The sequence below is a fragment of the Diabrotica undecimpunctata genome, chromosome 9 (genome assembly GCF_040954645.1).
Source record: "Diabrotica undecimpunctata isolate CICGRU chromosome 9, icDiaUnde3, whole genome shotgun sequence".
In the NCBI taxonomy this organism is placed as follows: domain Eukaryota; kingdom Metazoa; phylum Arthropoda; class Insecta; order Coleoptera; family Chrysomelidae; genus Diabrotica; species Diabrotica undecimpunctata.
The window spans coordinates 124,263,453-124,289,947 of NC_092811.1; the positions used below are offsets into that span (position 1 = coordinate 124,263,453).

At 34.1% G+C, this 26,495-nt stretch overlaps 1 protein-coding gene across 3 annotated transcripts in view; it reads left to right on the forward strand.

The window, feature by feature from the left end:
• The window catches only part of nwk (FCH and double SH3 domains nervous wreck), a 170,166-nt gene that overhangs the window by 110,946 nt on the left and 32,725 nt on the right, over positions 1-26,495 (forward strand). For all 3 annotated transcript variants that reach the window (XM_072545177.1, XM_072545179.1, XM_072545178.1), the window contains 3 exons: positions 18,375-18,513; positions 18,656-18,868; positions 25,946-26,197. In XM_072545177.1, coding sequence (XP_072401278.1) covers positions 18,375-18,513; positions 18,656-18,868; positions 25,946-26,197 — 604 coding nt within the window. The remainder of the gene's footprint in view (positions 1-18,374; positions 18,514-18,655; positions 18,869-25,945; positions 26,198-26,495) is intronic.

Here is a 26,495-nt window from a genome sequence, read left to right on the forward strand (position 1 = left end):
AATAATGATTGAACAAATGTTTTCATCGATTACTTTACCTCCACCCATTGCACAATCCACAAACGGCAAGAAACTTTACAATACTACAAAATACAGTTGACATTAACTGAAAATATTATTGTTTTGATGTCATTTTTCCATAGCTACCTTTAGATTTAACGTAATTATGAAACAATCAACGTGTATGTTGACATAAGTGAATGCATACCAGGGTTTAGCGAAATTTTTTGTTGAAAATAAATAAAAATCCATAAGGGTAATGTTTTTAATAAATAATAATAAAAATGTCATATTAATTAATATGGGAACTTATAAAAGCATGCAGAGTATAATTTGTTTATGTTAATCGACTTAAACTGCAAATTCCATAGGTGGGCCAACTGATATGGGAAGGGGCTCGTATGTCATTTCCAAAAATAAACGCTTTGGTTCATTTTTTGTCCTTCTGCAAAACAATGGCTTGAGAAAAATTAAAAAACATGTTTGAGAATGATTGCATGATTTGCTAATGCACAAGCTTTTGATTTTTTGGTGTTTATGTCACTTCAGTGCTATATAATTTTATCCTACTCTGTAGTGTTCTAGAATATTCTCATATATAAACTTTATTACAATTCAAACATGGATGAAATTGTGATATATGTAGTTTAGAAATTGAAAGTTTACTTTAATTTACATACTTAGATTATAGATATCTATTTTTATTTATAACTTTTTATTGCAAGTTTTTGATCGATATCAATGTGATAATTATTTTTTAATGTTAAAAAAAAGAAATGGATTATTAAGAAAACTCAATTAAATATTGAAGTTCATAGTTAATAATATAATAAATTCAAATTAACTGAGCATAGTTGAAATATAAATAATAATAATAATAATAATTATAGCGTTATAATAATAATAATATAACATTGTAATGTAATTACAAGGTAATAAACCTCGGTCAAGAAACATTTAACTATCGACAACATCTATATGCCGAATTTTTTAGCGAGTACCCTGAAATTTAAGTCTCAGAACAACGAATAGCAGACCAACACCTGGTAATTATAAGAAATAATTTTATCCCAGAGAATAGACGAAATGTCATTCGAAGCGAAGAACCGAGAGGTAGTTGCAGATAAAGCCCTTAATGTAATATAAGAGCAGAGTCCTTCGCTTGCTGTGTTTAGTCTGCGGTTTACCTCACAGCTATTTAAATGGAAAGCAGTAACTTCTGTCATTGTACGATTTAGTTGAAGTCCCAATTCTTTTAAATATGTGTTAATAATATTAAGGTATTTGTAATGCGAGTGTCTGAGGTGTAAATGTTTATACAAATAAAAAAAGGTGTGAAAAACAATAGCGGCGATAGAACTGACCCTTGGACCAAGCCATTCTGTAAACTTTTGAATTTACTAGTTTTCTAATTAACTCTAATTTGAGATAATAATAATAATTTGACACTATTTAAGTAGTAGGCCTTTCCATACCGTGTTGTAAGTGCAAGTCAGATCAATAAAGGCTACTGAAGTTATGATTTTCTTTTGGAAACCATTTTCAATCAATGTTGTTAGCGAAAGAGCTTGTTCTACGGGAATCTTCCCGCTGATAGACAGCGGGTCAAAAATCTTATAGCAGACATTTTTTTTTTCTTTTCTGAGGGTGGAAATTTCTAAAAACCGTACCAGGTTAACCCATCCCTAGAAATGGCTGACGTGTAGGATATCAGCATCATTATCATCATCCAGCCTTCATTTATCACGTCCACTGCTGGACATAGGCCTCCCTTAAACTTATCCATTCTTTACAATTTTGTGCTCTTTGTTGCCAATTTTAGGTGATACGCCAGATGTTGTCAGCCCAACGTGTTGGTGGTCTAAACGTGTTGGTGGTCTTCCTCTATTATGTTTGTCTGCTCTTGGTCTCCAATTTGTAATTTTACTCGTCCATCGTGAGTCATGCATTCTCACTACATGGCCTGCCCAGTTCCATTTCAGTCCAGCTATGCGTTCCACAACATCAGCAATACTCGTCCTTCTTCGCAGATCTTCGTTTCTTATTCGGTCCCACAACGTCATTCCCAGCATAGACCGTTCCATTCGTCTTTGTGCCACTCAATTTTGAAGCCGTAGCCTTGATTAAAGTCATAGTTTCCGCCCAATTACTCATGACCGGTAATACGCATTGGTCAAATACTTTTCTTTTGAGGCTAATTGGTATATTGGCCCTAAGTGTGTCTCGCAGTTTTCCAAAGGCTGCTCACGCTAAAGTAATTCGTCTTTGGATTTCGCCTGTTTGGTTATCCCTGCTGATTCTTATTTAATGACCCAAATACGTATATTTTTCTAACAGTTCTACCACTTTGTCCTGAATAGTTAAATGGTTATTGGGGACCATATTTGTCATATACTTAGTTTTGGTCAAGTTCATTCTGAGGCCCACCTTTGAACATGCAAAGTCCAATTCATTTAACATATCTTTGGCTTCTCCTAAATCATCTGTGATAAGGACAATGTCATCTGCGAAACGGAGATGGTTAAGGTTTTCGCCATCTATTTTTACTCCTCTGTGATCCCAATTGACCATCTTAAAGGCATACTCTAATGCCGTTATAAATAATTTCGGTGACAATGTATCCCCTTGCCTTATCATACGTTTTATTTTTATTGGTCGGGTTTTATCGTGTATCGTAACAGTCATAGTGGCATTTTTGTAAATATTGTAAATAAGTTTACTATACCCTGGTCAATCCTACTGTCATTCATGGCTTCTGTAAGGATGTCTATTTCGATCGTATCGAACGCTTTATGAAAATCTATGAAAGTGAGGACAAAAGGTTTGCTGTATTCTATAGATTTCTCAATAAGTGTTTTTACTACATGGAGGTGAGATCATTGGTACCATAATTTGATCGGAATCCTGCCTGCTCTCTCGGTTGGTAAAAATCTAATTTTTTCTACCATCTTGATGTCACTAACCTATTGGAGAGCTTATATATGTGGTCCAACAGGCTAATAGGTCTATAATTTTCTTGGTCCGTTCTATCTCATTTTTTATGCAAAAGGATGGTTATAGCATTCTTCCATTCTTTGGGCACCTTTCTTTGCTACAACCATAGATTAAACAGTTTCCTTAATTTATTTAATAGCATATCTCCTTCATTTACGATAGCTTCTATTACAATTCCATCCTCTCCTTGGGCTTTGTTATTTTTCATTTTTCCTAAGGCTTGTCGAATCTCATCTACCTTTATCTCTGGCATTAGTTCGGAACCTTGATTCATGATCTTCTTTGAAATGGCTGTTTGTATTCCTGTTTGATCTTCTCGTCTACTTCCATATAATTCCTCGTAAAACTCTTCGACGATCTGTATTAACTCGTCTCTACGTGATTAATTATTTAATTTTGCTTGTTTCTTAATTTATGAATTGCACATTTCCCATTCGTTAGCTTTGTACGTAGAACTTTTATGTTGTTATTTTCCTGTATAGTGCGTTTAATATTATCGGTTTTAAATTTCTTTAAATCTCTTCTGATTGCCTTCGAAACAGTTTTATTCATTTCGCTTAGAGTGTGACTGTCTGTATTCTTATCGCTTCTCACTTGTCTTCTTTGGTCCAGCAGCGTTTCAGTATATGGACTTATTTTACTGACTGACTGATTTTCTTTTAGGACAGTGCACTCGGTGACTTTCTTGTAAGGCGTTTATGATGCAATTATTTAAATCGTTAAGATTATTCTCGGAGATTTTAGGCAGTAGTAGTTTATTATTGATATGTGCCTGATATTGGTTGATATCTAATGGGGGTGTCCAGATACCATGAGATTTATTTTTAATCATTAGTTCCTTTCTCTTTTTATGTTGATTTGGACTTTCGCTCGTATCATTCTATGGCCACTGCTTGTGTTGAACTTTTTGAGTACAGTTACATCTTTAATTATTTGTTTTTTGTCACTTATGATGTAGTCGATTTCGGTTCTTGTTCTACGTCTAGTACGAAAGTCATCAAGCTCAGTAGATAAAATATTTAGATTTCTTCGTCTGTATGGTATGTTGTTGCGTATACTTGGATATTTTGGAGTTGATATCTACTGTTCAGCTTCAGAATAAGATATGCCATTCTAGATGATATACTTTGGATGTTTATTATCTTGTTCAAGTGGTTTTTATGGACAAAGAAACCGATGCCTCCAACTGATATAGTTTTAGGGCCAATCTGATAGAATATATGCCCTGATTTCAGTGTTTTCAAAGTTTCATCTCTCTTTCTAACTTTGCTAATACCTATAACATCCCATTTAATTTTATTTATTTCAATTTCCATTTCTGCGTATCTCTCCTCGGACAGTAGACTTCTAGCATTGTATGTACTAACGTAAAAAGTTATGGGGTGTTTTTGGGTTGTGGCCCGTGGCTGAGGAATACAATTCCTGACAGGTGCGGTACCACAAAGTCGCAGGCGGCAATCAAGTTGATTTAACCGGATGTGATACTGTGAACACTCACCAACCCGTCTAGTAGGCGTGGTCCCTGATGAGTAGGATTCGTCCAAAGTCTCACACTGAGTTATCAGTCCGTCCCAAGAATGCTGACCTGTGTCATGTCCTCATTTGATCCGCGAGTACTTATTTGGCTAAGCCTTATTCGTATGACTTTGCTTTGTTTGAATAGTTTTAGGAGCTTTTATGTCGTCATTATCTGGTTGAAGAAATCTATGAGCCACTTTCGAGTTTTTGGACCAGTGTGCTTTATAAACTCGGGAAATATTTTGTCAACTTCTGCAGCTTTGCAACACTTAATCAAGTCTAGTTTCTTGGTCTCTATTTACCTCATGATTGCTCATCATGCTTTGCTGATGTGCAATTTTGATCATTTTAAGCTAATATTTAACTTCTCTTTTATGAACATAGATAAAGAATATTCCTACAAATTCACTCATTGTCTATATTAATTCCGGTAGTTATCGAACCATGTAGTAGTCAATCCATAATTTTTGTCAATGGTGCATCATTACAAGAAAAAAAGTTTTAAATATGAATGTGTGTGGGTCTTTGTCCAGCGGGTGATTTTCAGTAGTGAATTTTGCTTTTTAATGGAATCAATATCCCGTTTAATATGAACGCCGTTAAATCCTTTATCAATAAAACGACGTGTAACATTTCGCCGTTATTAAAACTATTAAAGTTTCAGCGGTTTTCAATGACGGCCGATTTCCATCACGTTAGACAAATTCTGTTTAAAGCTCGCATAATGGCACCATGAATTAATCCCTATTAAACTAGCTATCAAGTTAATTCGAATTTGAGTAACAACGATTTATAGAGGACTGGGGTTTTAGGCATAAACATAAGTGGATAACTGGGTCACGATGGGAGCTTGCCGAATGGGGTCACAGTTGGTTTAATGAGACAATTTAGAATGTTTGGGTAATGGATTTTGGTTTTTGTTCGCTTTTTTATTATTGTATAATTTTGGATAAAAAAATACAGCTGGATTATCTCTAATCATATCATTAGAGTGATCTTATTAGGTACGTTATTTAAACAACCTTCATTTGAAGTAAATTTTTATACAGGGTGTTACTATATTCGGCTAACTCATGTGTGCCACAATGAGCTCTCTTTATATAGCCTTAAAGGATTGTATACAGGGAGTTATACCAAAATGTGTAGAACAATAAGAAATTTAATAGAAGTTTTCTCAAGTTTATGGCCGATTTCTTTCAAAAGAATTCTACTGAGGAGAGAAATTAATTAAAGAGAAAGAAAGAAAATTTGTGTAACAGAATGACGGTATTAGATTTTTGTTTTGATACAGTGCAGCAACAACCGCTGATACGTATTTCGACCTTCTTAGGTCTCTTCAGAACGGTATAGTCACTGCTCTGAACCAAAACAAAAATCTCTCCCGTCCTAGACAATAGTTATTAAAATAACTATATACGGACGTAACTACGCCATCTAAAAACAAAAAGAGAAATCAAACGATTTCTACTTAGCGAAACCGAATTCAAATCTTAACCACTGTGTTTCCTAAAATTTGCGAAACAAACAGCTGGATGAATTACTCGGCAAGGGAATCTAAAATTGCATTCCACAAGCCGTTCATCCTAGTCAAAATTCGTAGTGAATTCAGTTTCTCGTACTTCCAACGAAGTAAATAACAAAACAGAATGACGGTATTAGATTTTTGTTTTGATACAGTGCAGAAACAACCGCTGATACGTATTTGTTAAGTGGTAAGTGGTTAAGATTTAAATTCGGTTTCGCTAAGTAGAAATCGTTTGATTTCTCTTTTTGTTTTTAAAATTTGTGTAGTTTATTTCTAATTTTCTATTTTTTTAATATAAAATTGAAAATAAATGCAATTACTACAGTCGTCAGAGATGAAAATGTCACTTGTAACGTAATATTTTGCCTACCACATAGGGTATTACTATAAGGGGTTGAACATTGGGACAGAAGTTACTGGGGGTTGAAATAGGGCAAGCAAAGTAAACGAAACTTATGCGAACGGCACTCAGGGTTTATTTGGAGTAGCTGGGTCGTGGATAAGTTGAATGGCAAGGGGTCGGATTGTGGCAACTACAAAAATGAAACAAAGGGGTACTTAAATGAATCTCTTGGAACAAATGGACAAAAAAAACAACAGGAAGGACCTCTAGCAATTTTAAATGGACGCCGCTTCGACGTGCCAAATTATAACGATTACAACAACTAGTTGTAACTATTGAAATAATTATTAGAAATACAAAAATGGTTAGGAGACTTTTCTAATAAAAAGACAAAATGGTTCAGAGAAATAAATTAAACATTTATTACTGTTTCAACACAAACAGTTACAAAATACAGATGGCACAAAACAAAATAGTTACAGAGATTTATACCAAAATAATAAAGAAGAAAAAATTTACATATGTCCTATTCATTTACAAACTCTGTTGCTACAAAACTTACAAATATTACTGGGCTATAAAAGGTGGCAAATAAAAAATTATCTTTTTAAATAATGAACGCAATTATTATTATTAAAAAAATGTCTGTCTTTACTTTGCAATTAAACACAAAAAGTTACCTGGATTTTCACTAAACTACTTTAAATTTTCTGTAATCTGTACTTCACTGGAATTTCTGGGGGTAGAACTGGGCTTCACTGGAATTTTTGGGGGTAGAAACTGGACTTAAACTCTCTGCGTAACGAACACACGAACAAATTCATCTCCAAACTGCCAAAAAGCCTGGGATGACAACCAGTGAGAAACAAAACGAGGATGGAAACAACGATTCTTCTCTTCTCTCCTCATTTAAACTGCAACTACACATTGAACACATTAAAGTGCTACTATTAACTTTACACATTTTCCATAAAAAAAGGACGAAGGACGAAGGTATTACAAATTCGATGAAAAATTTCGACATAACGCTGCAAGCAGTTGTCAACGCTGACAATGCCTCAGAGAGAGTGATCTAATTATCTTTCCGGCAAAACCTTCCCAGCTGCTATATGGATGTTTATTTCAAACGCAGTATCGAGCGGCTTTCGATCAAAGAAAAATATCAAAGAATTACGCGTCCGTGGTATAAACAAACTCTAAAAATGTGTTTACATTAACTCGCGACACAAAAAGGATTGAAAATATATTTTGGGTACTTTAACGGGTACGAACGTAAAGAGAAATGCACTGAAATTACTCTTCGATACTGTAGCAAATACGAGGGGACTTCAATATATTTTAATATATATTTCAAAGAATTTACAAATGCTACACACTGAACCTCTAAAAATCATACGAATTAACTGAATTTTGCTGAGAATATCAATTTTGAAACCCCAACAAAGATGCAAAAAAGTTTATCACTTTTTCCTCCCGACTTCTCCTTAAAATGCCCCATCGTAGGGGGGAAAATGGAAAAAATCGATTTACTAAGTATCTGCACTCCGTAAAAAAGACTATTTCAAATAAAAAATGTAGCTACGATAATTTTAAACAAAATTTTTTATTGGCACTTTTTGTGTAGTCTCAGAAAAAAAAACTCTTGAAGCGACTGTCGATTTTAAATGGCGATTTTAAACATTGCGCGATTTTTGCCATATTTTATGATTCTCATGAGATCAATAAAATTTATCACAGAGTTTTGCGAGGAGATTACAGATATCCCGGCCTGCTCTCGAATCCATAAAGTCCTTTCAAAGAATGGTTCTACCTTTAACGAAATAGGTTTCCTAAAGAAAGCTAATGGCAAATTTATGGAGACCAAAGAGATCTTAAAGAACTCATAAACACAAACTTTCCTGCCTCAAAAATTCTGAATAGATTGACTAAGCCAAGTTCTATAGATTGGGAAATAGCCACATCAATCACAAGACCAAACAGAATTAGATGTAAGTATCTTTAGCCTTGTAAGTCATTAGGTACAGATGGCATATAGCCAATACTTTTGCATATAGGATTCTTCTTCTTCTTCTTAGCCTTTTGTCGTCCATGTTTGGACATAGGCCTCTCCCAACTCCTTCCATCGGTCTCTATCCTGAGCAACATATTTCCAATTTGTTCCGGCTATTTTTTTAATGTCATCAACCCATATTATCTGTGGTCTTCCTCTTGGTCGTTTACTTTCGTAAGGTCTCCAATGTTGTATTGTAGTATTCCAACGTTGGTCTTTTTGTCTAGCAGTGTGGCTCGCGAAGCTCCATTTAAGTTTAGCAATTTTTGTTGCTATGTCCTCGACTTTTGTTTTGGATCTTACCCAGTTCCTCTTTTTATCTGACAGTCGTATACCTAACATTGCTCTTTCCATTGTTCTTTCTATTGTGGTTAGTTTGTTCATGTTTGCCTTGGTTAGGGTCCAGGTTTAACATCCATATGTCATGATAGGAAGGATGCATTGGTTGAACACTTTGCTCCTCAAGTATTGGGATATTTTGCGGTTCTTAAGTATCCAACTAAGTTTTCCAAATCCTGCCCATGCTAGTCTTGCTCTTCTAGTAATTTCCTCACTTTGGTTCTCTTTGTCAAGTCTCAGGATTTGGCCTAGGTAGATATATTCCTGGATTTGTTCTACCTTACTGCCATTTATAGTTACACGTCTGGGGTCATCTGTGTTTGTCATTATTTTTGTTTTTATGGGATTAGAGGTGTTGATACCGCACATATGCTCAAAGTCAGTTTAGCAAGGAGGTCTTACCGGAAATCTACTTTGTCCTTAGGCAGATATAGAAGGATGTATGATTACAATTTGGCTTAACCCCAAAATGACCCTCTGGTTATATACATGGGTTATGAGACCAATGTTAACCTATGGGTCTATGACATGGTGGACAAGGACACAGCAAGTAGGAGCGATAAGGATGCTGAGTAATACAAAAAGGCTAACATGTCTCTGTATTACGGAGACCATAAAAACAACTCCTACCGCAGCATTGGAAGTCCTTCTGAATCTTCCACCAGTTCATATCTTTATACAGAGCGAAGCCAGATCTGTGATACACAGACTAATACTGGGTAAAAACAGATATCGTAATGGTGCAGCCCATCAATGCAACAGCTACGAGAGATAGCTTTGACAATAAATTTAAAATAATACACCAGGCAGGGAAGACTAGAAGAAAGGTGTACCCATGCAAGAAGAAGCTACCAGGTACACTGATGGCTTAATACATCTGAGGTTGTAAGAGCCGGTATAGTAGGGACAAAGCAAAGGAAACATTTCTCGGTAAGTCCATCTAAGGATGTCACAATTTTCCAGGTTGAAATAAAGGCAATCTATCACTACGTGTAAGAAACATAACCACAGAAAAGAATATACCGTTCAATTGCCATCTTCACAGGTAGCCAGGCAGCGCTCAAGGCACTAAATTTTGTAGATATCAATTCTAAGCTAGTATGGGATTGTGAGGGTGCACTGAATAAACTAGGAGACCCTAGTAAAGTTACGGTAGCCTGGGTATCAGGGTACGAGGTTTATAAGGGCAATGAAAAAGTAGATGAAATGGCAAACAAGGCTCAATAATGCCATTCATTGGACCGGAACCCATCTGTGGCGTTGCAAAAGCAATAAAATAACAGCTGCAAGAAAGTGGGTGCCACACAAATCTCTAGAATGGTAGAGGATTTCAATAGGACACAGACAGGCGAAAAAGTTCATTATCGAACATTCGCCAAAATTTATAGCAGACAAGCAAAGAGAGGAAAACAGTCAAAGCTACAGTAAGTCTGTTAACAGGGCACTGTAAACTGAATAGTCAGTTGAAGCTGATGGGATTCGTAGATGACGATTATGCAGATTCTGTCACCTAGAGGAAGAAACAGAAGAGCACATTTTGTGCCAGTGGGATAGCCTGGCAAATGTGCGGTTCTTTACATTAGGCGAAGAAAAGCCACCGGCAAAGAGCTACATGAAAGGTTCAGTTTCCAAGCTAGTAGACCTTTTAAAAAGGGTCAGGCTAAAGAAGCATCTAGGATTAGATAACCACAATAGATCTGAAATGGTTGCAGTGGAATAGATCAAATGCCACCTCATTAAATCTATCTATCTATCTAATTCTCAATTTTAGTTCTATGTCATTTGTCATAGCCCTGATAATTGATAAGAGATATTATGATCTTTAATGTTGTGGTTGTTCCTTCTCTTCTACACATTTATGCCATTGACCACGTCTTTGGTTCATCCGCCTTAAAGAGTCGATTTCTCAACCTTAAGATAAAAGAGTGTCCTACTACAACTTATCTGACCGAAGTCGTTTGTAAGTAAGTGGGGGATTGTTTATAGCAGTTGGATGTTGCCTATCTTCTAGGTAAAAATAGATAGACATTAACATTTAAATGTCGGAGCCTAAGCCCTAAAAGTGGATAAGACCATTTTAGAGTATTCTACTTTTACATGTCAAGATTTTAGCCAGATAAAACTAAATTATAAAAATTAATTTATTTCGTTTTCAAAATAACGATTAAAACTCATAATAAAATTATATTTGAGATTGTATTCAAAAAAAATTATACACTTGTTTATATTCATTGAAATATTATGCCAAAACCATCCCTGTATCAATTTCCAGGAATATAAAAGCCAGCAGATATCAGAAGTTGTGTATAGAGAATTAAATTTGGGTTTTACATAAAGAACGGCTATTTGATAACAAAAATGTTAAGCTTCTGCGAGCTTAATACACACAAAGGAACCTGAAAAAAAGCTTATCGCAGATATTTCCTCCAAGCTTTGGTATAAACGATTTAATGTTTTCTTTTGTGATAGAAACGAATTGTGCTTTTTACAGAATTATGTTTAATACTAATGTCTAAATCAGTCTTATGTTTATCTAATAAGTTTTTGTGTTTTACCTTCCTTTTATAGCATTTAAATGTTTTTTAATAATTACAGGGCCAACAAAAAAAAATTATAAAACTTTTCTTACAAATTTATGTGAATTCACGTGAGAATACTTACGATAAGGGAGTGAAATCTCGAATAAGGAAAATTATCCATGATTTGTTTTTTGGATAACATACCATCAACCGTCGACAGCATAATCAAGAGAGTGAAGGATGATAAGGACCAGCTTTTCCAACAACCACATTTCGTAGGCTACTAATGACATGGGTTTTGAATATGGTAAAAGAGGTCGAGATTCGATAATGATGGAAAGAAAAGATATCATATTCTGGAAACACAAGTACCTCAGACAAATAAAAACATTGAGGGAGAAGAAAAATGTAAATTTTATTTATACTGATGAGTCTTGGACTAACGTCGCGTCGGTGCTTCAGTCAAAAAGGAATGTAGGGGCACAACGATCAAGAATTCACGAGATGCCTACATAAAAGGACTCTACTGGACTGAATGCTTTAACCCAAAGAGGTCTTCGGTTTGTTCTTCTTCATGCTGGAAGCGAAACTAGTTTTGTGGCATTTGCCGAATTAACTTTCTTGACCAAGAAGGAAACCGCTGATTAAGGTATGGTCCTAAAGTTTTGGGAAAAATTTCAAAAGCGTATTTAACAATTTAACTTAACTATCCTTATTATAAATCAAAATTCAAATGACAGACAAGGGACCATTATTTTCGATTTGCCTAATAATTCCCCTGACACGTTGCATCATCCTTTGGACGACCTCGGCGTCAATTTCTCTAATTTTTGTATATATGCGGCGTCTTAACTGTTGCTGATTTTGTGCTTCCTATCCGTTATTATAGACTTTCCGACTTAATATTGCCCAGAACTCTTCAATTGGACGAGCCTGAGGTAGGTTGAGGGGATTGTCTGCTTTCGGTACAAAGGTAAAGTAAAGTTTTGACTTGTTGACGAAATGCACTCGCCTTAACGCGCGGCAACATCTCGGAATTCTCTCTAATTGATCCTCTGTGTATTTTGAAGCTTTCCTTCTTTTCCGGTAGATAATATTGTTACTCGATAGGGTCCTGTATACTGTAGTCTTTCCAACATGAAATCTTCTGGCCAGTTTTCGCTGTGAGACCCCAATTTTGTTCTTAGCTGCTTTAATCAGTCTTGCCTCTCTTATATGGTTCAAAATCCGCGGTCGGCCAGTTTTACGCAAGTTAGCACATGGTATCCCTTCTTCACATTCTCTGATTGTGCGATAAATTGTCGATTTGCTTATATTTTGATCTCGATAAATATTAACAATATCTCGTTTCGACATTCGCCCAACCATATTATAAACACCTCGACGAATATCAATTTTATAAGACATTTTCCAGAGCACAAACCAAAATATTCTGTTTTGTTTATTAAATGTCAATAACTGATGACATTTCAATTCCATGGCCTTCTTTGTAAAAAAGCATTTTGCTTCTCAATCAGACCAGGTGAAATTTTTCCCCAAACCTTTAGGACCATACGTTACCACGACGAAATGGACGAAGATCTATATGAAGAATGGTTTGAGAAGACGATAATTCCAAACTTGCCGTAAGACAAAGAAAACATTGTGGTTTTGGATAACGCGTCATACCACTCCCACAAATTTGATTTCCCAAAAAAATTGTGAAACAAAAGGCAAATAAAGGATTGGCTAATCGATAAGAACATTTTCTTTGAGGAAGAATACCAAAACGTGAATTACTGGATACTGCGGCCACATTTAGAGACGAGTACGACAAATACAAAATTGAAACAATTTCTGAAAAATATGGCGTTAAGATTTTGAGACTGCCGCCTTACCATTGCGAGCTAAATCCAATTGAGATGGTGTGGAGTCAAGTGAAAAGGTATGTGGCTTCAAACAAGGTATATTTTAAAGAAAAAACGGTAGATAAAAGAAGTTTACTAACGCGTATCTAAAGAGCAGTGGCATAATTATGTGAACGACGTCAAGAAAATAGAAGAAAGAATGTTTGCATTGGATAATTTGCAGGAAGATATTGAACCGGTGATAATTAATATAGGAGATGATTCGGAGGATTAGGACGATTTAGATATTAGTATTATGATCTTCTTGTGTATTTTATGTATATATGTATATAAGTATTTACGAGGTATTAGATATTTTATGTATACAAGCATTTTTTACAGAATTAATTTGTTTATTCTCTTATTTAACTCAGTTAAATTAATGAGTAAAGATTGTTGAAACGAAGCGCGTACAGTCCTGATTTCCTGATTTGTATATGTATATCTTCATTATATCACTTATTCTTATCTATACTTTACAAATTAAAACTAAAAATTATAAGTAATAATAAAAAACATAAAATGTACAGGCTAAACCTTCAAAATATTCACGTCCAATAAATTCTTGGTGAATCATAAGATTGTAACTGTTTAACAAAGTATGTCAAATCAAATCTACAAATAAAAAGGAAGTACTTAAAAATCAATTAGTAACAAACTAGTTCAGTATTTACATTAACGAATTAAAATAGTAGTACAGTACTTCTGGTGGGATGATACTATTAGTACCGCCTTTATTATTGATATCGTCTATTCTATTACTACCAATAGCAATATAGAGCCGACATAAAATTATTATCATTTTAAACAACTAGTAATAGTCCAAGAGATAGAGCCGAAATTTTGAACTGATCAGTAATATGACATTTCTCTATTGGAATATATTCATTGTAACTGGGTTAAGACTTTGATTACAGGCGGACGCCCCTCGTGGTACAGGGGGTGGCTATACAGGGATGAAGTTGTCATTTTTTTCGGAAAAATTAACGATCGATAATATGGCTGAAAATTTGCCCAGATTAAGATCTTGGTATAACTAGACGAAATCCCAAAGAGCGGACGCGAGAGTGGATACATAAGGGGTGGCGGACAGGGGTGAAGTTGCAATTTTTTGGGGAAAAATTAACGATAAGTAATATGTCCGCCATTTTCATGGCTCATTATTTAGCCCCTAAAAACTCTAAATCCAAAAGGGCGGACAGCTGGGTTGGTACAGAGAGCCATAAAACGGGGTCAACTGTACCACTTGCCTGCGCATTTTAGGTCTCGGTAACAATTTTCAAACTGATTTTATTATGATTCTTTTATACCGATTGATTTGAAAATTTGTATGCTCACTTTTGTTACTATTCTGAAAAGCGTCAAGTAGAGTTTTCCTCAAAATTTTCCAAAAAAATTTCCGTAAATGAAAATTTTCGTAATTTTTTGAGGTAAAATCTAATTTGTAGAATCCTTTCGATTTTCTGTAAGTTATACCATGATTTTTTTTCCAAAAATTTTCAAACGATTTTTCCGATAAGAAAAAAAAATTTAGAAAAACTTTTCTAAAACATTTGATAAAACTCTACGTCATCGTCTGAATCTTTTATAGAATATTTTGTAGTTTTAAAATGATATTATGATAATGTTTTTTTTTCAAACTAAAGTCATATTTACTTTACAAATCACATTTTTTTCTTAAATATAAATATTTTACGAATTAATTTTTAATTGAATAAATGTTTGATATTAGAATGAAAAACAAAAAAAAAATTATTTTCAATATAATAATCAATTGAAATTATCTGATGATTGATAAAAATTAATTATGAAATACTGGTCGAAAATTAAATGTATTTCAGAAGATCTTGTGTATGTTATTTTTTGCAAAACTGACTTAGCTATTTTACCAAAAGTTTGAGGAATATCTTTAAGTAGATGCAGAAAATAAAAACCATCAATTATTTCAATATCACATTGTGATGGTGCTTGATGATTTTGAACTTTTAAACATTCAAGAATGGCAGATTTTTTAGTTTTACAAATACTTCCATCTAATTGACACATGGATATTGGTACAGTAGTTATAGGGTATGTAAGAACTTTTTTAATGTCTGGATTTCAGTTATAGCTATGGCAAGTAAGCGCCTGAAAAAATCTCGTTGCCATCTTACTTCATGTACTTTATTATTTACTACAATTTTTTTCAAAACAAAAAAAAAAATATTTTCAATATAATAATCAATTGAAATTATCTGATGATTGTTAAAAATTAATTATGAAACCGGTTAAGTTAACCGGGCTGCACCCGATGGTGTTGTTGACTTTCTCTGAAATATTCAATAAAATGGTAGAATAATGAGAGAAAACTTCATAAGTGAGTGTGCGATTTCAGAAGATCGATTTATGCATTCGATAAAGCAAGTTAAAATTCTTAATTTTGCCTCGACAAATGCGAAAAAAAAATTGTAGTAAATAATAAAGTACATGAAGTAAGATGGCAACGAGATTTTTTCAGGCGCTTACTTGCCATAGCTGTAACTGAAATCCAGACATTAAAAAAGTTCTTACATACCCTATAACTACTGTACCAATATCCATGTGTCAATTAGATGGAAGTATTTGTAAAACTAAAAAATCTGCCATTCTTGAATGTTTAAAAGTTCAAAATCATCAAGCACCATCACAATGTGATATTGAAATAATTGATGGTTTTTATTTTCTGCATCTACTTAAAGATATTCCTCAAACTTTTGGTAAAATAGCTAAGTCAGTTTTGCAAAAAATAACATACACAAGATCTTCTGAAATACATTTAATTTTCGACCAGTATTTCATAATTAATTTTTATCAATCATCAGATAATTTCAATTGATTATTATATTGAAAATAATTTTTTTTTGTTTTTCATTCTAATATCAAACATTTATTCAATTAAAAATTAATTCGTAAAATATTTATATTTAAGAAAAAAAATGTGATTTGTAAAGTAAATAAGACTTTAGTTTGAAAAAAAAACATTGTCATAATATCATTTTAAAACTACAAAAGATTCAGACGATGACGTAGAGTTTTATCAAATGTTTTAGAAAAGTTTTTCTAAATTTTTTTTTCTTATCGGAAAAATCGTTTGAAAATTTTTGGAAAAAAAATCATGGTACAACTGACAGAAAATCGAAAGGATTCTACAAATTAGATTTTACCTCAAAAAATTACGAAAATTTTCATTTACGGAAATTTTTTTCGAAAATTTTGAGGAAAACTCTACTTGACGCTTTTCAGAATAGTAACAGAAGTGAGCATACAAATTTTCAAATCAATCGGTATAAAAATATCATAATAAAATCAGTTTGAAAATTGTTACCGAGACCTAAAATGCGCAGGCAAGTGGTACATTTGACCCCGTTTTATGGCTCTCTGTACCAACCCAGCTGTCCGCCCTTTTGGATTTAGAGTTTTTAGGGGCTAAATAATGAGCCATGAAAATGGCGGACATATTACTTATCGTTAATTTTTCCCCAAAAAATTGCAACTTCACCTCTGTCCGCCACCCCTTATGTATCCACTCTCGCGTCCGCCCTTTGGGATTTCGTCTAGTTATACCAAGATCTTACTCTGGGCAAATTTTCAGCCATATTATCGATCGTTAATTTTTCCGAAAAAAATGACAACTTCATCCCTGTATAGCCACCCCCTGTACCAAGAGGGGCGTCCGCCTGTAAGGCAAAGTCTTAACCCAGTTACAATGAATATATTCCAATAGAGAAATGTCATATTACTGATCATTTCAAAATTTCGGCTCTATCTCTCCGAGTATAATCACAATTTTTAGTACAAAAATTAATATTTTCAACAGATATTTTTTATTTAGATTTCTAACAGTTTTGAATAGCACGGATGAATTTTTTTAAATATCCAGTGTTAAATCTTCTTCTTCTCTTATTCTTTTTATGTAGACATGACTCTGTCTGTTTTTCAATGTGCCTCCAGTAAGTTGTCGTTCCGTCGTGTTCGTGGTCTTCCTACTGATCATATTTCTATTGGGGAACTGTCTGTTGCCGTCTTTACTACTCATTTTGTTGTCATTCGGCTTATATGATCGTTCCATTCTACTTTTCTATTTCTTACCCATCTACGACGTATATCTGTACTTCTAGCTCTGGTCCATAGTGTCTTACCATCAATTTTTTAAGTGTCTTCATCTCTGCTGTTTCTAACATCCTTTTTGTCCTCTCTGTGTCAGGTCGTGCTGCGTATGTCATTATTGGTCTGATGACTGTTTTGTAAATTCTGACTTTCATTTCTTTCCCGCTATTTTTATTTCTCCATATTAATTCATTCAGACAGCTTGCGGCTCTGACTGCTCTATTCACTTGATCTTCCACTTCAGTTTCGAGTTTTCCGTAGCCAGCTACTATGATGCCTATATATTTAAACTCCATAACTTGTTCTATTATCTGACCTTCCAGCTACAATTTACATCTTAGTAAATTTGCTGTTATAACCATGCATTTTGATTTTTTTTTTTTTTTGAAATTAACATGTTAAATTTTCTAGCGGTTATATTAAATTGGTGCAACATACGTTATAAATTATCTTCACTAAGAGAGTTGAAAGAGTAGTACTGCGTCGTCTGCATAGCAGATTATTTTAAGTTGTTTTTCTCTCATTTGTAGAAGTTAAGTTCTTCCTTTTTTTATTATTTCATCCATAATCAGGAAGAACAATGGAGGACTCAGGGAATCTCCCTGTCTTATCCCATTTCCAGCTTCAATACAGTTGGTTAGTTCTTCTTCTACTTTTACTCTTATTGTGTTTTTGTGGTAGATATATAAATACTTATACAGAAAAAGAATATCAGAGAAGGTAGCTGAGAACAAAGTATTAGAAAACGATAACATCGAGGAAAACTGGGAAAATAAAAGAACATAAAAAAAGCAGCAGCAGAATCACTTGGAGAAAGGAAAATAAAGAACACAGACACATCAAAAAAGGAAACACCATGGTTTAGAGAGGAAGTAAGGACAAAACGTGAAGAAAAGAAGAAAGTCTTTTTACAATATAAAACACAACAAACTCAACAGGCATACAACCACTATAAACGAATCAGAAATGAAACGAATACGTTAGTTAGACAAATAAAAAGGGAACATTGGCAGTGTTGAATTCAATCGTGAAGATCATTTTCCTGAACATATTTTTATTTATTGTTTTGTTTTAGGCTCAAAATCCGGATGAATTGACAATCGTCGAAAACGAACAACTGGAAGTAGTTGGTGAAGGGGACGGAGACGGTTGGTTAAGGGCGAGGAATTACAGGGGTGAAGAAGGTTATGTCCCGCAGAACTATTTAGATATAGGTAAGTAACATTCAGATTAGTTCATGGTTTTTTGTTTGTAAATTTCGATGTTGAATTTTTTCTTCAACATATTTGGTAAAAATTTAGGGCTTAATCTCTATTGTTAAAGCTTTAACTAAACTAAAACCTAATATGATTTCAGAAAGAGAACAGTCAGTGACCACACCTGGCCTACAGACTCAAATATCCTTTTCTTCCGTTGATTACACTGTAGATAATGAAGAGGAGAGTGCACAACAAGCTACAGAAACCACGCAGTCCCCCGAACAGATTTCTGTGATCTCTATTCCACAGAAAACTCCAGACGGCACAAATCCCGAATATTGTATAGCGCTTTATGACTACGAAGGAGAAGGTAAGGAAAATTACTGTAAATTTTCAACATGTTTTTTGAATATTATAAAATTAGGTAGATACATAAAACAAAAAAAGATTGAAAACTTTCCTCTCATTATAAAAATAGTAGTAGTGTCTATTATTAGCTCCAACGTATTAATTTTTTACGCAAAACAATAGTCCGTTAAATAGTTTTCATATAGTTATCTACATATATTTTTATCCGCTTTCTTTAAGGTCCACGTTTCGGATGCATATGTGGCTATGGGAAAAATAAGTGCCCTTACCAGCCTTAGTTTTGTGTGTATTGGGATGCTAGATTTTTTCCAAATTGTTACCAGTTTCATCATAGCTGTTCTAGCACTAGTCAACCTTCTACTTATCTCTCTGTCACACCTCCGTCATTTGATATTAGGGACCCCAGGTATATGAAACTATTTATTACTTCAAAGCCACCAATTTCTTTAATGTGTTAAAGATTATTCCGAGCTCTGTCCACTATCATGATCTTTGTCTAACTCCTATTTAGCTTTAGTCCATATGTTTTGCTTTTCTCCTCCAGACATCTCATTATGTCTTCCATTTCTTTTTGATTTGCCGCGATTATTAAACTGTCATCAGCATCTCTCAAGTTACTGATTTTTTGCCCTTCTACTGATATTCCACCCTTCCATCCGTCTAAAGTACATTCATTTACCAAATTCCCATGTATAAACATGAGCACGTGTTGATATTCGCCGTCTCATGCGTCAAGAGGCTATTAAATATAATTTATTACCTTAAGCCAGACAGATTCTCATGTTACAGATCCAAACTTGCCAGCATTTTAAATTCAAATTGTATCGTGTTGATTTTTAAGTTAATATATTGTGTTATATTTATGTTATAGTTATTGTTAAATTATTTACTGGTCGTGTTATTTTTTAGAGTTTAGTTTAATTGTGATATAATGATTAAATTTCAAGAAATTCTTACACTAACAGTTTCAAAAGTAAATATTTTTAAAAATCATATGATACACATCAGTACGACCCTGTTTGGCTTTCACGTGCTTCTATTGACAATTGGGAATTTGTAAAATGAATATGGTTTAGTACCTTTCGCATAATGTGTTCGCTGTAGATAATAAACAGAGTTGGCGAGATTATGCATCCCTGTCTAACACCTGCTTTTGAAATGTGGGTATACCGCCGCATGTTAAGAATATCTTGGATTGATCATCGCACTAACGTATCGATATTAGAACAATTTAAAGTAAAGGATAGATTGCTTAAACAAATACAACAGAGATATTTGCAGTGTTTTGGACACATTGCTAGAAGAACAGGTATAATGGAAAAACTGATAGTCGAGGGTAGAGTCGAAGGAAAGAGACCTAGGGGAAGATCTCCAAGTCGTTGGGTAGATCAAACAAAAATATCGATTAACCAAGGGTTACATGAAGCCGAATAACTAGTCCAGGACAGGAAAGGATGGAGGGAAATCGTGAAAAAACTGTAATGGCCTGATGGTGTCACCACATCCTAAAAGGGATTAGGACTGAGGAGGATCTTCATATATCTATCTAAACTAAAGCATATGACTGTCTAGATAATGCTTTATTATTAGAAAAGTTGTAAGTTTTTATTAAAAGAGATATTTAGGTTATTAAAAAATAATATTTTTTATAGCACAAAAGTATAGCACAGAACAATTTTTATGTTCTCAGGAAAAATATTAACTTTTCGTGAATTACTGATTTAAAAATTTTAACAATATGGACAGCACAAAGGCCACTAAACGTTTTGTTTTTGAATTTATTGCTTATCATCGCAATCATTGTATATCATTGTAATTGATACAGTAGTAATATCATTATAATCAATATAAGAAAATGATGGGATAGAGTGATGTGTCTGAACAAATCAGTCGATTTCGATTCAGTTAGGTTCAAGCTGTCGCATCAACAGAGTTACTTAATAGGTTTTATAGGTATTCGGAATCTTAGCTTACATAAACATAATTTTAGATATCCAAATTTAGTTAACCCTAGAATACTAACCTTATTTTTATCTTTATTTACACTAACCATCGTAAAATTTACTACGCTGAGAAAAAAAAATGTGGTCACTGAAAAAGGATTTAATTTATTTCTCAAGTTTACAAATTATTTTGAACAAAGAGATGATTCTAAAACCTAAAAATCATAAAAAAAATCATAACTTCTATATTTTTTTTTTTTTTATTATTAGAACTACACTGCTGACAACAAAGGGCACAATGTTCACCACAAAATGGACGTTGGCAGTGCTCGCAATGATGGGTTGTCATTCGACGTTTTTTAGACGGACACATGGCACGTTTTGACATAACAGAGCATAATATGTTCTTGCTGTGGCTCCAGATTTAAAAAAATTTCAATAAACAACCTTACCGAGCGGTTCAAAGTTGGCCAATTTACACGATGCTGTAGCGAAGGTTTCGTCAGTTGTTCAGACAAAATGACCATAAATTTTTTTCTAGTGATGGTTTTTTTCTGCTGTCGTTGTTGGTTATGATTATCCAAGAGTTTATACAAGCTATATTTATCATGCCATAGAACAGGCAAAGAGGCCATCTTCTTGTTTTTCTGGAGATGTTCATGTTTCCGCACATTTGGTCAAATGTGTCTATTCCTTACTTGGTTGCATTTTGAAATTTAATGATATCTGGCTTTTCAGTTGGATCACATTCTACTGGACCGTTGTGGATTGTCGACAGAAGAAGCACATACCTATTTACTTTTATCTTATATTATACCATTGCTTTTTCGCCATTGAAGCAAAATAAGGAATGACCAATTTCACGATTTTTGAGATTTATCATCTAGGGATGTATTTCTCTTTTATTTTGCCGTAGAGTACCAACTGTAGTTAAATTATAAGGAGGATTTAAGAGCTCTGATGCTAGCGGTACTGACGTAAATCAATTATCCATGGTTATGTTACGGTTACACACTCGGAGTAAATTGTATTACGGAGTTAATTGTTTTACATAATATTCTTCTGGAGGCAGTCCATTGGTTTTAGTTCCCTTTCCTAAACACATATATTTGCTATCTACGTCACACAGCATTACCATTTTCAGTCCTTATTTGGCTGGCTTGTTTGGGATATATATCTGGAAAGGACATCTTCCCCCAAAAGCCAGTAGCTGCTCATCGATTGTTAGGTATGACCCTGCCTTATAGGACATTTCGCAGTTCTGTATAAGATCATCCCATATTTCACGAATGGCTGCTAATAGGTCTGTTTATTTTCTGTCTGATCTAGACATTTTATCATCAGAACGTAAATATTCTATAAGAAAATGAAAAAGACAGAAAAGATTTTATTTCACGTTCAAAGCGTCTATGTACCTATTGATACGTATTTCGCTTTAATAAAGCTCATCAGAATAGTTATTCATAGCCGTTCTTAACGTGAAAAATAAAATTCTCTGTCTTATTAGAAGTAACAATAACATGACTTCGTTATGGACGCAATAGCGACATCTGATAGAAAAATCGGTAAGATAGTTTCGAAACAAATTCAGATTTCTGCTTTAATCTGGAGCCTTCTAAAAATTGCAAGGCATGGCCAAACGATGATAAAGATGTTAATAGAGACATGGGGAATCTAAAATTTGCATTCCACGACATGTCTATTCATCTAAGCAGAAATCCTAACGAATTTGTTTCTCGTACTCATACAGAGTAGATCCGAAGAAAATGAAAAAGACAGAAAAGATTTTATTTCACGTTCAAAGCGTCTATGTACCTATTGATACGTATTTCGCTTTAATAAAGCTCATCAGAATAGTTATTCATAGCCGTTCTTAACGTGAAAAATAAAATTCTCTGTCTTATTAGAAGTAACAATAACATGACTTCGTTATGGACGCAATAGCGACATCTGATAGAAAAATCGGTAAGATAGTTTCGAAACAAATTCAGATTTCTGCTTTAATCTGGAGCCTTCTAAAAATTGCAAGGCATGGCCAAACGATGATAAAGATGTTAATAGAGACATGGGGAATCTAAAATTTGCATTCCACGACATGTCTATTCATCTAAGCAGAAATCCTAACGAATTTGTTTCTCGTACTCATACAGAGTAGATCCGAAGAAAATGAAAAAGACAGAAAAGATTTTATTTCACGTTCAAAGCGTCTATGTACCTATTGATACGTATTTCGCTTTAATAAAGCTCATCAGAATAGTTATTCATAGCCGTTCTTAACGTGAAAAATAAAATTCTCTGTCTTATTAGAAGTAACAATAACATGACTTCGTTATGGACGCAATAGCGACATCTGATAGAAAAATCGGTAAGATAGTTTCGAAACAAATTCAGATTTCTGCTTTAATCTGGAGCCTTCTAAAAATTGCAAGGCATGGCCAAACGATGATAAAGATGTTAATAGAGACATGGGGAATCTAAAATTTGCATTCCACGACATGTCTATTCATCTAAGCAGAAATCCTAACGAATTTGTTTCTCGTACTCATACAGAGTAGATCCGAAGAAAATGAAAAAGACAGAAAAGATTTTATTTCACGTTCAAAGCGTCTATGTACCTATTGATACGTATTTCGCTTTAATAAAGCTCATCAGAATAGTTATTCATAGCCGTTCTTAACGTGAAAAATAAAATTCTCTGTCTTATTAGAAGTAACAATAACATGACTTCGTTATGGACGCAATAGCGACATCTGATAGAAAAATCGAATTTGTTTCGAAACTATCTTACCGATTTTTCTATCAGATGTCGCTATTGCGTCCATAACGAAGTCATGTTATTGTTACTTCTAATAAGACAGAGAATTTTATTTTTCACGTTAAGAACGGCTATGAATAACTATTCTGATGAGCTTTATTAAAGCGAAATACGTATCAATAGGTACATAGACGCTTTGAACGTGAAATAAAATCTTTTCTGTCTTTTTCATTTTCTTCGGATCTACTCTGTATGAGTACGAGAAACAAATTCGTTAGGATTTCTGCTTAGATGAATAGACATGTCGTGGAATGCAAATTTTAGATTCCCCATGTCTCTATTAACATCTTTATCATCGTTTGGCCATGCCTTGCAATTTTTAGAAGGCTCCAGATTAAAGCAGAAATCTGAATTTGTTTCGAAACTATCTTACCGATTTTTCTATCAGATGTCGCTATTGCGTCCATAACGAAGTCATGTTATTGTTACTTCTAATAAGACAGAGAATTTTATTTTTCACGTTAAGAACGGCTATGAATAACTATTCTGATGAGCTTTATTAAAGCGAAATACGTATCAATAGGTACATAGACGCTTTGAACGTGAAATAAAATCTTTTCTGTCTTTTTCATTTTCTTCGGATCTACTCTGTATGAGTACGAGAAACAAATTCGTTAGGATTTCTGCTTAGATGAATAGACATGTCGTGGAATGCAAATTTTAGATTCCCCATGTCTCTATTAACATCTTTATCATCGTTTGGCCATGCCTTGCAATTTTTAGAAGGCTCCAGATTAAAGCAGAAATCTGAATTTGTTTCGAAACTATCTTACCGATTTTTCTATCAGATGTCGCTATTGCGTCCATAACGAAGTCATGTTATTGTTACTTCTAATAAGACAGAGAATTTTATTTTTCACGTTAAGAACGGCTATGAATAACTATTCTGATGAGCTTTATTAAAGCGAAATACGTATCAATAGGTACATAGACGCTTTGAACGTGAAATAAAATCTTTTCTGTCTTTTTCATTTTCTTCGGATCTACTCTGTATGAGTACGAGAAACAAATTCGTTAGGATTTCTGCTTAGATGAATAGACATGTCGTGGAATGCAAATTTTAGATTCCCCATGTCTCTATTAACATCTTTATCATCGTTTGGCCATGCCTTGCAATTTTTAGAAGGCTCCAGATTAAAGCAGAAATCTGAATTTGTTTCGAAACTATTCTATAAGAAATTCAAATCTTTCCCGGCCCATAGTTGTTTTATATATCGCACCAGAAATTTTGTTATCAAACATTTTGTCTTGTCGCTAAATGATTGTCTTTTTATGTAGCAGCAAAAATAAGTAGTGCTAGGAATGCATGCAGTTCGTCAATATTCAGAGTTTGTAAGTTTTTAGACTTTATATTTGTATATCCTACAATTTTTGCCAGATACTCTGGACTCATAAAACAATAAAAAGCAACTAAGGGAGTTTGTGCTTACTTGGTTTTATCAAAGGGGCCGTGAAAAAAATGTACGAAGTTACGTTCTGGAGTTTTAGTAGCGGCATATGGTTGAGAGGACCACCTGTGTCCATTTTTACCTTTTAGACTCGACGACAACCGAGTTTGCTTCTCTTTAGCTGCAATTCCTGGAGATTCTTCTTTGTTTGATGGACTTTGCTGAGCAGGACATTTCTTTTCCTTGTCGAGTTTAGAGCCATTACTTTCTTTTCTTGAAAACACTGAAGCAAACTGTTTTTCCAACTCATTACTCTTTTTAAAACTTCTTTGTCTTTTCTTACTACTGGATGGCAAGTCATGGTCGGAATCTGAGTCATTTTCACTTGATAGTTCGAACTCTGATTCAGATGGACTAAATGCTTCTAAAACGGCATCTTCTGTTTCAGATCCACTTTCTCATATATCAGAATTGTTATTCGATTCATCTGGCCAAAGTTCTTCCACGTACAATTGCAACTCAGCTTCCAATTCCCGCTGCGTAAGAGGTCTGTACATTTCTTTATTTTTCGTATTCATATTTTACACTAAAAAAAACAAAACTGATAATTTCGTTGTTTCTGCAATTATAAAGTTATTACTTACTTTCGTAATATTTACGAAGCTGTGCTCATTTGCAGGCACTTCACTAATAATGCAGGCGTAACTGTACTTGTAAAACGTTTCGATATACACTAGACAAATGTAAGAATAGATGATACTCGTGTATCCCTTTCACAATATCCTACAACAACGACATTGGCGTCGTAAAAATTATGATGGTTAGTATTTTAGGGTTAAAGACAAGCAAATATTTTAAAATTCTATCTAAAATGTGTTTTTGCTCATTCAAATTCTCAAAAGGTGTTTACAAAAATAATATTCTTATTCTAGGTGGTGAAGAACTTACTTTCGAAGAAGGTCAAATAATAAAGATATTGAGTAGGTGTGCACACAGCATCGACGACGGCTGGTGGCAAGGAGAATTAGAGGGCCACATCGGCAATTTCCCATCGTTGGTGGTAGAGGAATGCGACGAGTTCGGGGAACCCTTAGTTAATGAATGGGACGAGACTCCTCCTCAGTCCGCACCTCCCGTTTTCACACCACCAGACGTGCCCGATTATCTAGCCGATACTGAGGAAGGTAAGGTCAGCAGTTTAGAAAAACAGTTTTTTCTGGATTAAATCTCAATCTTAACAGATCTTGAAATTGGGTATTTGTGAATGGAAGTTTCAAGAATTGACTTTTTGGACTTATGGTGTTGATTCTAACTGCTCTACTAATACAATATATTGATTCTTCGTATGTTACCTTTGTGCAGAATCAACTTCAACAAATTACCAAAGAATCTAGCAATATTTAATTATCACTTACTTTTTTGAACATTAAATTTTAGTCTCCTTTGCCTCCATAATTTAGTCTACTAGAATAACCACTATAT